We start from the raw sequence: 13779 nt of genomic DNA, 5'->3' as shown, positions 1-13779 counted from the left end.
GGGAGGAGCAACAAAGGCAAGGAAGAGACATTAAGGAGCTCAAACACTCCACAAGATCTTCAAGAGGAAGAACTAGTCGCCATCACTAAAGTGGACCCGTTCTTTAATTTCTTTGTTCTTTATTTTCTGTTTTTCGAATTTTTATGCTTTATGTTTATCTATGTTTGTGTCTTTATTACATGATCATTATTGTCTTAGTGTCTATGCCTTAAGGCTATGAATGTCCTATGAATCCATCACCTTTCTTAAATGAAAAATGTTTTTAATTGCAAAAGAATAAGAAGTACATGAATTTCAAATTTTAAATAGTTTAATTATTTTGATGTGGTGGCTATATTTTTTGTTTTCTGAATGAATGCTTGAACAGTGCATATTTTTGAATTTGTGTTTATGAATGTTAAAATTGTTGGCTCTTGAAAGAAGGATGAAAAAAAAGAAATGTTAGTTGATGATCTGAAAAATCATAAAATTGATTCTTGAAGCAAGAAAAAGCAGTGAAAAGCTTGCGAAAAAAAAGTGGCGGAAAAAATAATAAAGAAGAAAAGGAAAGAAAAAGAAAAAGCAAGCAGAAAAAGCCAATAGCCCTTTAAACCAAAAGGCAAGGGTAAAATAAAAAGGATCCAAGGCTTTGAGCATCAGTAGATAGGAGGGCCCAAAGGAATAAAATCATGGCCTAAGCGGCTAAACCAAGCTGTCCCTAACCATGTGCTTGTGGTGTGAAGGTGTCAAGTGAAAAGCTTGAGACTGAGCGGTTAAAGTCATGGTCCAAAGCAAAAAGAGAGTGCTTAAGAGCTCTGGACACCTCTAATTGGGGACTCTAGCAAAGCTGAGCCACAATTTGAAAAGGTTCACCCAGTTATTTGTCTGTGGCATTTATGTATCCGGTGGTAATACTGGAAAACAAAATGCTTAGGGTCACGGCCAAGACTCATAAAGTAACTGTGTTCAAGAATCAACATACTGAACTAGGAGAATCAATAACACTATCTAAATTCTGAGTTCCTATAGATGCCAATCATTCTGAACTTCAAAGGATAAAGTGAGATGCCAAAACTGTTCAGAAGCAAAAAGCTAATAACCCCGCTCATCTAATTAAGACTGATCTTCATAGATATTTTTGGAATTCATTGTAGATTCTCTTCTTTTTATCCTACTTTGTTTTTAGTTGCTTGAAGACAAGCAACAATTTAAGTTTGGTGTTGTGATGAGCGGATAATTTATACGCTTTTTAGCATTATTTTTAGTATGTTTTTAGTATATTTTAGTTAGTTTTTATTAGTTTTTAAATAAAAATCACATTTCTGGACTTTACTATGAGTTTGTGTGTTTTTCTGTGATTTCAGGTATTTTCTGGCTGAAATTGAGGGACCTGAGCAAAAATCTGATCCAGAGGCTGAAAAAGGACTGCAGATGCTGTTGGATTTTGACCTCCCTGCACTCAAAGTGGATTTTTTGGAGTTACAGAAGCCTAATTGGCGCGCTCTCAATTGCGTTGGAAAGTAGACATCCTGGGCTTTCCAGCAATATATAATAGTTTATACTTTGCCCAAGATTTGATGGCTTAAACCGGCGTTCCAATTTAGCATAAAAATTCTGGCGTCAAAATGCCAGAACTGGCATGAAAGCTGGAGTTAAACGCCCAAATTGGCACAAAAGCTGGCGTTTAACTCCAAGAAAAGTCTCTACATGTGAAAGCTTCAATTCTCAGCCCAAGCACACACCAAGTGGGCCCGGAAGAAGATTTCTGCATTAATTACTTATTTCTGTAACCCTAGGCTACTAGTTCTCTATAAATAGGACCTTTTGCAATTGTATTTTGAGCGATCTTTGATTAGTTTTATGCTATCTTAGACCTTTATGGGGGCTGGCCATTCGGCCATGCCTAGACCTTCATTACTTTTGTATTTTCAACGGTGGAGTTTCTACACACCATAGATTAAGGTGTGGAGCTCTGCTGTTCCTCATGAATTAATGCAAAGTACTATTGTTTTTCTATTCAACTCAAGCCTATTTCTTCTCTAAGATATACACTCGTTCCTCAACCTGACGAATGTGATGATCCGTGACATTCATCATCATTCTCACCTATGAACGCGTGCCTGACAACCACTTCCGTTCTACTTGCAATAGCTTGAGTGCGTATCTCTTAGCCTCCTGGTTCATGACGCATGGTTGCCTCGCCTGACAACCGAGCCTTCCATTCCGTGAGATCAGAGTCTTCGTGGTTTAGGCTAGAATCAATTGGCAGTATTTTTGAGATCCAGAAAGTCTAAACCTTGTCTGTGGTATTTCGAGTAGGATCTGGGAAGGGATGACTGTGACGAGTTTCAAACTCACGAGTGTTGGCATTATCTTTTATGTTTCCACTGTGTCTCTTTATGCTAATAAATTCTTTTTCTTGTTGGTATTCTTTTCTTGTCCCCCCCTTCCATTAGGATTTTATTACTTTGAATGTATTAAACCCTTAAACCCCAACATTATTCCTTATCATCTGGTATCAGAGCCAGGTCATAGGTAAATTCTTATTTATCCACACATTCCATGGGTCTTGTTTAGTCTTTTTTTTTTCTCTTTAATCTATGTAAATTCACGTTAGAGTCCAAAAAAAAAACAAAAAAAAATTCCTTTTTAATTTTTTTTTGCAATTTTTCTATCTTTAAGTCAGTGTCTGAAAAAAAACAAAAAAAATGATTGAGTATTACGATAGTGATGATGACGGAATCTCATATGTGAAAAAGGGTTTTCGATTAAAAATCCCTGCATTTAAAGGGAGGAACAATCCTGAACCTTATTTCGATTGGGAAAGAAAGGTAGAGTCGATTTTTACAAATTGCATCCTTTCAAAGGAAAAGAAGGTTCGACTAGTACATGCCAATTTTTTCGATGCTGCCCGTATATGGTGGACTGAATTAGGAAGATCTAGAAGACGGTACAGAAAGAGCCCAATTTGCAGTTGGGAGAAGATGAAGAAAATCATGAGGAGGCAGTTTATGCCATCATCATACCACATGAGAAATCGAGTTGTGCCATCATCATACCACAATGAATTTTTTGGAAGATTTTGTAAGTTGCAACAAGGTTCACAATCAGTAATGGAGTACCACACGGAATTTTTATATTTAATGGGAAAAGCTAATATTAAAAGGAGTCCTGAGGTTCTTATGGAACGATTTTTGTTTGGATTACGTGAAGAACTTGCAGATAAAGTCTAACGTTACCATTACGCAACCATGGAGGATTTGGTCAAATTGGCCATTGGCTGGGAGCAGGTGCAACAAATGAGAGATCGCTATAACAAGAGGATTTCTTCTACGCCTATCTTTCACTCTTCTTCAAAGCCAGAGATGGAAGAATTTGTTGAGTATGCTGTCAAGGGTGATGTGTCCTTGGAAGACTCAAAAGTGCAAACTTTCTCAACTGGGTTCTTAGGATGTGAGAAATTTAAAAATTCAGAGAGAACAGAAACAGAGAAAGAAGGTGAGTGTTTGAGTGAAAAGGATCAATGTTTAATTGAAAGTGAGAGTTTTGAGAGAAAATATGAGAATAGTGAGAGAGAGGAGTCAATGAGTGACAAAGAAACTGAGAGCAATAAACACACTTGTGAGGGAGATCCAGAAAGTTATAACTTAAACAAGAGTGCATTAGTATCATTGAATTCCATGGAATCCTTAGTTACTCATACATCTAACCACAAAATTCCTAGTGTTTTTATATCAACTTTCCCAGGCTTTGTAGATTCACTTATCAATTATGGAGGCATTAATATGGATGAAAAGAAAGGAAGACAAATTGCCCACTTTGGACAATATGGTGAAACTATAGTTGGAAAGATTGAACTTGCACACATGAAGGACATAGCCACAATTCAGTGGATAGAGAAGAGTCATCATGTAAGACCCAGAATCTTTGAAAAGTCTTATTATGATCAAGTCTCAAATCATATAGTTATTTATAGCCTTAATTTCAGAGATTATTTTATTAAAGATAATTAAGGCAAGTTTTGATTTATTAGATTTGAGATAAGTTATGATTATTATCCAATTTTATAATCATTGAATTATTTTCTATATTTAAAGTATAAGGTTGATAGTTATGAAATAATAAGGATTTTATATGATTTGGATTAGATAAGTAATATTTTAAATATTATTACTGCTATTTTGGAAAATGAAGAAATTAAGTATATTATTTCTAATTTTTAGATTTGGGCATTTTATTGAAAATAATTTGTGAAATTGGTGAGCAAATAGTATTTTCTATATAAAATTAGTGTTGGATTTAATTTGGGTTTCAATTACTACATTATTCCCAATTTCATCTGAAATTACTAAAATGCCCCTAACCCTAATTTTTGAAATGAAACCCTAACCCTAAAACCATAACCCATGACCCGGTTTCCTCACAACTGCTACAGCCTCTCCCTTCTAACAGCAGCCGCCCTTGTTTCCCCTTCCTAACAAAACATACGGTACAGAGAAAGAAACAGAAAGAAAGAGGAATCTGAGGGGGAGTAGAGGAGATCGGAGAAGAAAGGGGGAAGGAGGCCACGTTGTTGTCGCTACCCAATCCGCGCCGCCATCGCTGTCCGTCCATGGAGCCATGTGGCGCGCCTCTGTCACCGAGAGGAGGGAGAAGGCGCGATGCTGAAGAGTAGCACCCAGTCCCTGTCGCGTCGCGTCGCACGCAGGAGGGTCACCGGGGGAGAGCGACGCCGAAGAGAGAGAGAGGCCGAACGTAGGGTCTTCGTCGTCACTCGCGCCGCTGACTAGCTCGCCGCCGCTATTGTGGTGTTCGCGCTGCCACTTCTGTCCTTGCCGTCATCGTCACCATCGGTGGAAGAGAGAGAGAGATCGCGTCGGAGACTAGAGAGACGTGGTCTGAGCTGCTGCTGCCTCCGTCGCGATTGGTTCGCCGGCGCCACTGCTGGGGGTCGTCGCCGGTCTACGCACCGCCGTTGTGCTCCTTGCTGCAATGCCGCCGCTTTGTGCCGGCGAGAGGGAAGCCGCCGGATCGTACAGAGGAGAGGAGGCATAACCGCGCCCAGCCACCGCCGTTTCTGCCGCCAAGAAACCTCGTTGTGCCTCTGGTTGCCAGGAAACGGTGTGGTTGCTGCAGGAGGTCGCCGCCGGAGCTGCTGCTCCATTCTTCCAGTAAAGGTTTCAATTTTGGTTTCTGTCCTTTTTGAATTCCGGGAATACTATAGTCACTACGTGTTGGCTTCAGTTTTCGTGATTGGAATTCGTCGCCGCAGCCGCTTGAGGTGGCTGCCGGGCTGCTGCCGAACCGGCTCGGAGACCGCCGCCATTTCGGTTCAGCCGTTTCTCCTTCGGTTCGGTAAGTGTTTCGATTTGAAAAGCCTTTTGTTACTGTTCTGTTATCATACGCTGAGGTTTGTGGCGTTAATTGCTATACGATTGAGTTTTGGTTGTTGTATGTTGCGATTAGAGTTGTTGAGACTGTTGCGAAAGTGGCTTGGAACCGAGGTTTTGGCTGCCGGGATTTTGATTGTTGATCTCGGGTCGAGGCGGAAAGGATTATGTGACGCGTTTAGGCTATGGAATTGCGTTTTGAGGTAGGGGCGCTTTCCGAAAACTATATTTTGTATATTGGAATTATTACATATGGGTACTGATGTGAGGATGTGTATTTGGTGATTGTATCAGTCCTATGTATTGTTTGGTTATTTTGTATGATTATGGGTGTTGGATTAACTCGACTGTTGTGTGGCCCTGTGAAACGAAATGCTTTTGAAATTGATTCTTTTAAAGCTTTGAAATCGATTTTAATTCGTTGGAAATCGATTTGAGTTGAATGGATTTTCTTGAGAATGTGAAAAAAATAGAATACACTCTTGAATTCAGCCTGGCTTGCTTTAATGGTCTGGTTTGATAAATGACTATTGTTGAACCGTTTCTTTGAAACTTTAGAAATGAGTTTACTCGGCTGATAATGATTTGATTTTTGAAACGGTTTTCTTGGAATATGGAATTGAGATGGTTGTTGGATTTGGCTTGCCTTGAACTGATTTTGGATTTTGGGCTGTTGAAAAGGATTGTGGAACGGTTTAGTTGGGACCCGAACCGGGTGGCAAAGTCCAAGTTTTAGGGGAGGTGCTGCCGAAATTTCTATAAAATCCGAGTCTTTATTGAAATGTTGTTTGGAGAATGATGAGTTAAAGACTTCTACTATTTTATTTGAATTATCAAGAAAAGGATGATTCATGCTTTTGAAATGAGTTAGCAAAAGGGGAAATTGTAATTTAGTCTTGCTTCTTAAGAAAGGCATTGTATCTCTTTCAAGAGAAAGTTATTTAGGTGAAACTTGTGTTTTTAAAGCTGTTTGAACGTGAAAAGGGTTTATGCCTTTGAATTTGACTTGGGGGTTTCAATTAAAGAAGTTTCAATGGCTTTGAAAGAACCTGAATGACTATTGACAAGTTTCATTTTTGAAATGTTTGAGAAAGGTTTTAAGTGCTCCTTGAATTCTGAACTTTTGCAAGACTAAAACAATTTTGAACAGTCGAAATGCTTTAGAATTTATCATGGGGGTTGAAGCTGGTTTTACCTAGGTAAAGGAAACGGCTTTGAAAGAAGTAAATGATTACGTGACTCGGTTTGACTTAGATCCTATTTTATTACTCAAATCGGAAAGCCAATGTTTTAATGATTTTAAATGAATTTGGCGAAATGAGTTATGTTATTCTCCCCTAAAGACTTGGGACTCTGCCGAGAAACTTTTATTATAAAATCTCATTGTTGGATGGGTGATTTTGAATATCTCAAAGAGGCTTTTAACTTACCATGATTATGGAAGTTTTGGAAAGAGTATGCCGAGAGTGGCATTGTTTTTAAAAGGGGAATTTACCTTGAGTAAAAGTGGCTTATGAGCCTGAGATGATTTGAGAAATGAGATCTTTAAAGCCAAGGCTGAAAAGAGTTGAAACTGTATTCAAAGTGAAATGAATTGAGAAAGTGATTTATGGCTTAAATGCCGATTTCATGAATTTGATAATTTTGAATGTGGAAGTACTGTTTTATCGTGAGCCGGAATGGCTATGTATGATTTATGAATATTGGCTGGTTCTGGATTGAACCGTGAGCCGGAATGGCTGTGTATGATTTATCAATATTGGCTGGTTCTGGATTGAACCGTGAGTCGGATGGCTAAGATGGATGTTGATCCATGGCTGAGAATGAATGCATATGTGCTGAGATATTGATAATTGTGATTTTGCACTTCCACTATCTGAGATACGAGTTTCCCTGGGTAGTAGCAGTGGCTAGCCACCACGTGCTCCAGGTTGAGACTTGATACTCTGTTGACCCTATGTCGTAAGTGTGGCCGGGCACTGTGAAAGGCCCGGATGAGCTCGCCCCCATAAATATTCACCAGTGATGGTGATGGATAAATATTCACCAGTGAGGGTGATGGATATGGATCATGATTATGATCAAGTTTATGATGAGTATAACTCGAGTTGGGAATGCACGACAGAGGGACAGTCCAATGGTTAGCTACCAGGACTTGTCGGGTTGGCTCTATAACCGACAGATGATATCATCAGCCACTAGGGACAGGCATGCATCATATGCATTTGTGTGACATTAGTTGGGTGTGCATATTATACTTGGTTTGCCTATGTGATTAATTGCTAACTGTTCTACTTGTAATAACTGTTTGTTTGTGCTTGAACTTCCTATCTGTGTTTGCATCTGGGACTCTGTTGGATTGTGGTGATTGGTTGTTGGTTGGATTGTTTGGGCCTAGGGCCGTGGTTGGAAAGAGATGAACTGATGGTTGATTTTGGTTTTGTGTTTCTGGTTTGGAATAAAATTATGAAAGGCTATTTTGGTTCCGCATAGATAAACCGTTTTGAAAGGCTTTTGAGTTTTTGAGAATTGAACGGTTCTTCTTTCCGAAAAAATTTCCGACTTTACTTTCATTGTAAACCGTTGTTTTTGAAAAGAGGCATAAGACGGTTATGAATCACTGGTGCGGTTATCTTCACGTATCCTATTACAGTAATTCCCAAAAACCCTCTACTGAGAACCCTTTCGAGGATGATGTTCTCACCCCCCTACATTTTTCCCCTTTCAGGATATGGGCGCAGAAGTCACGAAGAGCTTATTTAATTGTTGTTGTGATACTCTGTATTGTTTTAGTTATGGTTATTGTACCCTCGCCTTTATCTTGATATAATCTGTAAGAGGGATAGGAATTGTATTGGATTATGTTTGTAATATTATTTATATATATATTTGTATATATATACGGATGTACTCTTTATGAGTTTTGTAAGTTGTATGGTATTTATGGATGTATGTTATCGGATGAAAGTGTTGTTGGGAGCGGTGTTGCGGTTTAAAGTTTCAAACAGGCTCATATTTTAGTATTAAATAGTATAAGTGTCGTCGTAATGTCCGAGCTGTCAGAGTTGCGTAGCCGGAAGCGTGAGCTTTGGTAGTTAGGGTGTTACACATCAAACCATGGTATTTAAACCTGGAGATTGGGTTTGGATTCCTTGGAGGAACGAAGAGCATCTCATGCAAGATTCGAGGACGAATCTTTTTGAAGAGGGAGAGAATGATACGTGGTCAAGAGGGCATTTTCGTCATCTTAGAGCTAAAGGACGGAATGATAATCTTGTCATATTCAAGGATCTGAATTCTACAAGAATTGTGCCATGCCAGTCTTGGACATCTAGAAGACCAAGAGTCCGTCTCAAAAATAAAAACAGTGGTGTTGAAAAGGCAACAATTCATAAGGCCCATTGGGCTAAGGCAAGACAACAAGAAGCCCAATAAAGCTTTTTAAATTCGATGGGAGGCATAATTTTTATTAATTTTCGAATTTTTAGTAATTTATTTTTATTTGTTTTGCTGTTAGAGTTTGTTGTAAGATTTGAATTACTTCTGATTTGCTTAGTAGTATTTTAGAGATTTTAAATTTAAATCAAATCTGATCTAATCTAATAAGATCAAATCTGATTTAAATTAGTTATCATATCTTTAGGATTTTAAAATTTAAATCAAATCTGATCTAATCCAATAAGATCAAATCTGATTTAAATTAGTTATCTTATCTTATATTTTAGCTAGTTTGTTTGGGGTCTATTTAAACTCCTTCTGGTGAGACAATTTACATAACTTTTGATGAATAAAAATTTCCTTAGTTGCTTTTAAGCACGTTTTATTGTGTGAGAAGTAAGGTGAGTGATTTGCTTCGCTTGTTGCATGGAGAAGATTGATTGATTCAATTTTCATCCCTCTGATCTAGGTTGTCAAGGACAACAAGTTCTTTGAAGGTCTAGTAGGGAATCATTTCCGGTGACCTAGATTGCTAAGAACAGGTATCTTAGAGGTCTTGTAGGAAAACCTTTATCTATCTTTTATATTTCCACTGTGTCTCTTTATGCTAATAAATTCCTTTTCTTGTTGGCATTCTTTTCTTGTCCCCCCTTCCATTATGATTTTATTACTTTGAATGTATTAAATCCTTAAACCCCAACATTATTCCTTATCATGGGACATTCAAGGAGAGTGTTATAAATATATTTGTTATGAATGCCTTAAATTGTAACCGTATTTTAATATTTGAATCGATATAGTTAGTTATAAATGTAACCTAGTTGAGTCAGTTAGAAATTGAGCCATTGGCTATAAATAACTCCTTTTTCATGTTCTTTGGATAGGATAACACAATAATTAATGAAGTCGTCTATAATTCTCCATATTCACTTTCCTTTTCCCTCTCCGCTTAAACCCTAATTCTTATTTTCAGAACAATATAATATTTATTCATGTATACAAATGTGAAATCATTTATATTTTTATGCTATATATTACAATCTCAATTACAAATAAGATATGTATAAATATAGTTTTTTCACTTATCTAGTTTATACAATAAACAAAATTCTCGCTTATAGTGACAACGAGATGAAGCAATTAGATAACTAAATAATTGGTGTTTAGAATATATTTAGATCAATTTAAAAAATAAAATCAATAAAATTTGTTAATATTTTTGTCGATTTTATTTTATTTTCAATCTATACTATGCAACTATTTTACTTTCTAAATTGATCAGAATTGTAATGCAGATTTCTTTTTCAGATTAGTTATTAAATAACTTGATCTCGTTTCTATACATATATGTTGATATTATATAAATTACTGCTTTTGTGTATGAGAAATGTTTGAAGGCCACAATTTTTTATTTATACAAATAAATTAAGACTTGCGATTATTGAGTTGAAAGAAAATATACAATTAAATATTTCGTAAAAAAGTTTAAAAATATACTACACTTAAAAGAAGATAATTTTGTAATTATTTTTTATTAATAGAGCTATCCATAAAAACTCCATATAAAATATCTATGTTGCCCACTTAATTTACAGTTTCTAAGTTGAAACAAACCCAAGTAAAGAAGCTTCAAAACACACAACAGTAGTAGCAATGCAGAAGTCATGAAATCATGTTACTATTCCAAGAACTAAGGTTTTTCTTCTTTGGAGTTGAATTTAAGGTTAATTATAAAGAAACTTATTTCTTTTGTCTGGTAGTAAAATCACTAAAATTTTATGAGGACAAAAATAATGATAGAATTTCAATTCTTTTATAAAAAAAATAATTATAAAATTATTTTTTTAAACATTTTCTCTATATATAGATACACAAAAAAATTAAGGTGTATTTATATATATATATATATATATATATATATTATTTGACTTATTTTTAATATATATTTTATATTAATAATTAATTTTGTGATTTAAATTTAGTATATATATAAGAAACTAAACAAAGCTCCACAATAGTTTAGCTGACTAGTTTGTTAATTTTTTTTTTCTCTATCCAAAATTCGAAGCTTGCCTAATAATGACCCATTTTTACTAATTATAGCTTTTGCAACTTGCCTCAACAACTTGCCTCAACCCACTAACACACACTTTCACAATAATACCCCCTCTCTCTATATAAATACACACACACACGCACATTAACAGACATCAACAACTATATAACAATATCCCAAGCCACAAAGCCAAAAACTCCAAAACAAACACAAACACAAACACCTCGCGTTCATAATAATCAATATCCCAAAATCCACAGCCAAAAATAATAAACAAGAGAAACAAAAATTCCATTAATGCCCCTCTCTACTATGGCTTCTTCAATCCCTCATCATCAGTTCTATTCAAACTACACGTTCACTACCGATCTTGTTGATTTTCCTTATCATGCACCCAACAATAACAACAACAACGCTTCATCAATCATTATGGACAATTTCGCTATATGGGGTAGTGGCCAAGATTGCTTCTTCATTAACAACCACAACAACATCACCAACTCTTTGATTATTGATAATGAAGCACTTGATTGTGACACCATGAATTCTTCTTCTTGGGCAGTGCCAAGTTTCGCGGAGCAACTTGGCGGTGGTGGTGTTTCATCCGATATGGCTGTGCCGGCCATCTCTGACTGTAAAATGGGCTTCTATGGCGGCGCCACTGCCGGATTTCAAGACTTCAGCAGCGGCTACCGGCCTGGTCTTGGCAATTTTGGAGAAGAATGTTGTGGTTTCAAGGAGGATATTAAACAGCCTACTTATTCTAACGCTACAAGAGAGAATTGGGTACGCAATATGCATACTTATATTTGTTTTGAATTGGATACAGAGAGTATATTTTTGTTTGATGTTGTTTTTATCAAAGATAGAGAGACTCAAATCCGCCACCTTTTAGATGAGTATGGGGAGACTATGTCATTTGAATTATAACTCATTGGCTATTTTCGTTTGATGTTGTCAGTTGAAAAATATTAGATAATTTAGTATTTTAATTAAATTATAAATTATTAATTTTTAACCATTAATTTTACATCAAAACAATTTACATGAGTATCCCTTTTAAATTATAGTTGCGAGCACAATATTGGTGTACTGCGGTTGCCAATTTATTGAATTTAAAATTTCAACTTTTTCACTTTTCGTTGATGTGCAGAGTGGAGATCTAATCATAATTAAAAACCTTGGTTGGAAGGGACAGTGCATGGCATGATGTTAACTATGCACTGAGCTAAATTATTTTTATTACAAAACAATAATTAGCATATGATACATATGTTTTTCTTTAAGTTTAAGATATTATTTTTCTTCTAGCTAGAACTAAGTTTCTTAAATTAAAATAATATCTCACTTCATGTTTGAAAGAGTATTTTAATTTAAAGTTCTTTTTATCAAATTTAAGTAGTATTCAGTGATCTTATATATGGTGTTTAATTAATTAATGATCAAATGTTAATTAAATCTTTTGAAATTTATGCGACAGGGAATTCAAGGAAATCAAATGCCAGCAATTGAAGAACCTAACATAAAGGTAGGAAGGTACTCAGAGGAAGAAAGGAAGGAAAGGATTCTCCGATATTTGAAGAAAAGAAATCAAAGAAACTTTAACAAAACCATCAAGGTCTCTTCTAATAATTATTCTCAGCTTTTTTCATACACACGCTTGTCCCTTTTCTTTATATATTTATTAATTTTTTTAGACTTAAAAATTTTCAATTATAAAGCAATAACCATTATTGATTTATTAATTGTTCTATGTATAGTATGCATGCCGGAAAACGTTAGCCGATAGGCGAGTTCGAGTTCGGGGAAGGTTTGCAAGGAACAATGAGCTGTTATGTGAGGAAGACATGGCTACAAAGAAGAATGAGAATCATCATCATCATCATCATCATGATTTGAAAGAAGAGTTTTATGGTGGTGAATCAATCCAGTTCCAGGTAACATTCATTTTTTTCTTTCTCTGTTATGTACTGTTAATACGGATATGTATGTGAGAATTAAAGAGAATCTATATATACATGACATAATTAACATTTAAAATTAATTTTATTTTAAATGATTTTAAATTTATCCATGAACTATGTATAAAATGTTTCAATATCTCCCTGATAATTAGCTCTCTTTTAAATTCATTCACTAATCAATCTGTCATAATAATAATAATAATAATAATAATAATAATAATAATAATAATAATAATTTGTGGCATGTCATAATTAAAAGTTGAAATTAACAATAATCTAATCTTTTTTATTATTGGCAGTTAAAGAATGATGAGGAGGATTGGTTGCAAGAAGCCATGGCAAGTTTGGTCTATTTATCTCACTCTTCACCAGAAGACATGTAGAGCTTAATTAGCATTACTATGATTCAACATAATTAACCCTTGCTTTTCAAGCACGTATGGTGTTTTTTCTTTTCTTTTTTTTCTAGGGAGGGTTTAATTAAATTAGTGGAGAGAGAGAGAGAGAGAGAGAGAAATTTCACTATAACTATATTTGCTAATTTTTCTTTGATAATTAATCACGTAGTTGTAAACTCTAATTATGCATGGCAGTATAACCAGCTAGCATAGCTATGTAGATTATCAATAATTAATGATAATATTATTGCTTCCATGTTAATTTCATAGGCATCTACTTTGTTACGGAACTCTTCTTCTATATGGGTCTAGTTTGACTAGATACTTGTGTTGATTGAGATATAATATTCCGTGAAAGAGACTAAGGCTTTTACGTTTGAGTAGACACAAAAATATTCCAATACATAAACCTAGCTAGCTAGCTTATAAGTCATCACAATCTCTTCAAATCAAACACTACTGTTTCAATTAGTCAATTTCTTCTACTGATGTAATTCATTCATTGTGATGATTACCTGAAAGCCACTAATCGGAAATTCTAGCTCTCATATATT

At 35.4% G+C, this 13779-nt stretch overlaps 1 protein-coding gene across 1 annotated transcript; it reads left to right on the top strand.

The window, feature by feature from the left end:
- Window positions 1–11013: 11013 nt before the first annotated feature.
- ASML2 (activator of spomin::LUC2) lies at window positions 11014–13487 on the top strand. The gene is made up of 4 exons (XM_016314057.3): window positions 11014–11649; window positions 12344–12481; window positions 12624–12800; window positions 13127–13487. The coding sequence occupies exons 1-4, from the start codon at window positions 11161–11163 to the stop codon at window positions 13208–13210; spliced, it is 888 nt and encodes a 295-aa protein (XP_016169543.1). The 5' UTR covers window positions 11014–11160; the 3' UTR covers window positions 13211–13487.
- The last annotated feature ends 292 nt before the right edge of the window (window positions 13488–13779 follow it).

The sequence above is a fragment of the Arachis ipaensis genome, chromosome B8 (assembly GCF_059453495.1).
Source record: "Arachis ipaensis isolate K30076 ecotype BB chromosome B8, ASM5945349v1, whole genome shotgun sequence".
Taxonomy (NCBI): Eukaryota; Viridiplantae; Streptophyta; class Magnoliopsida; order Fabales; family Fabaceae; genus Arachis; species Arachis ipaensis.
Note: the sequence above shows the minus strand (reverse complement) of the source record. Positions and strands in the feature narration are given on the sequence as shown.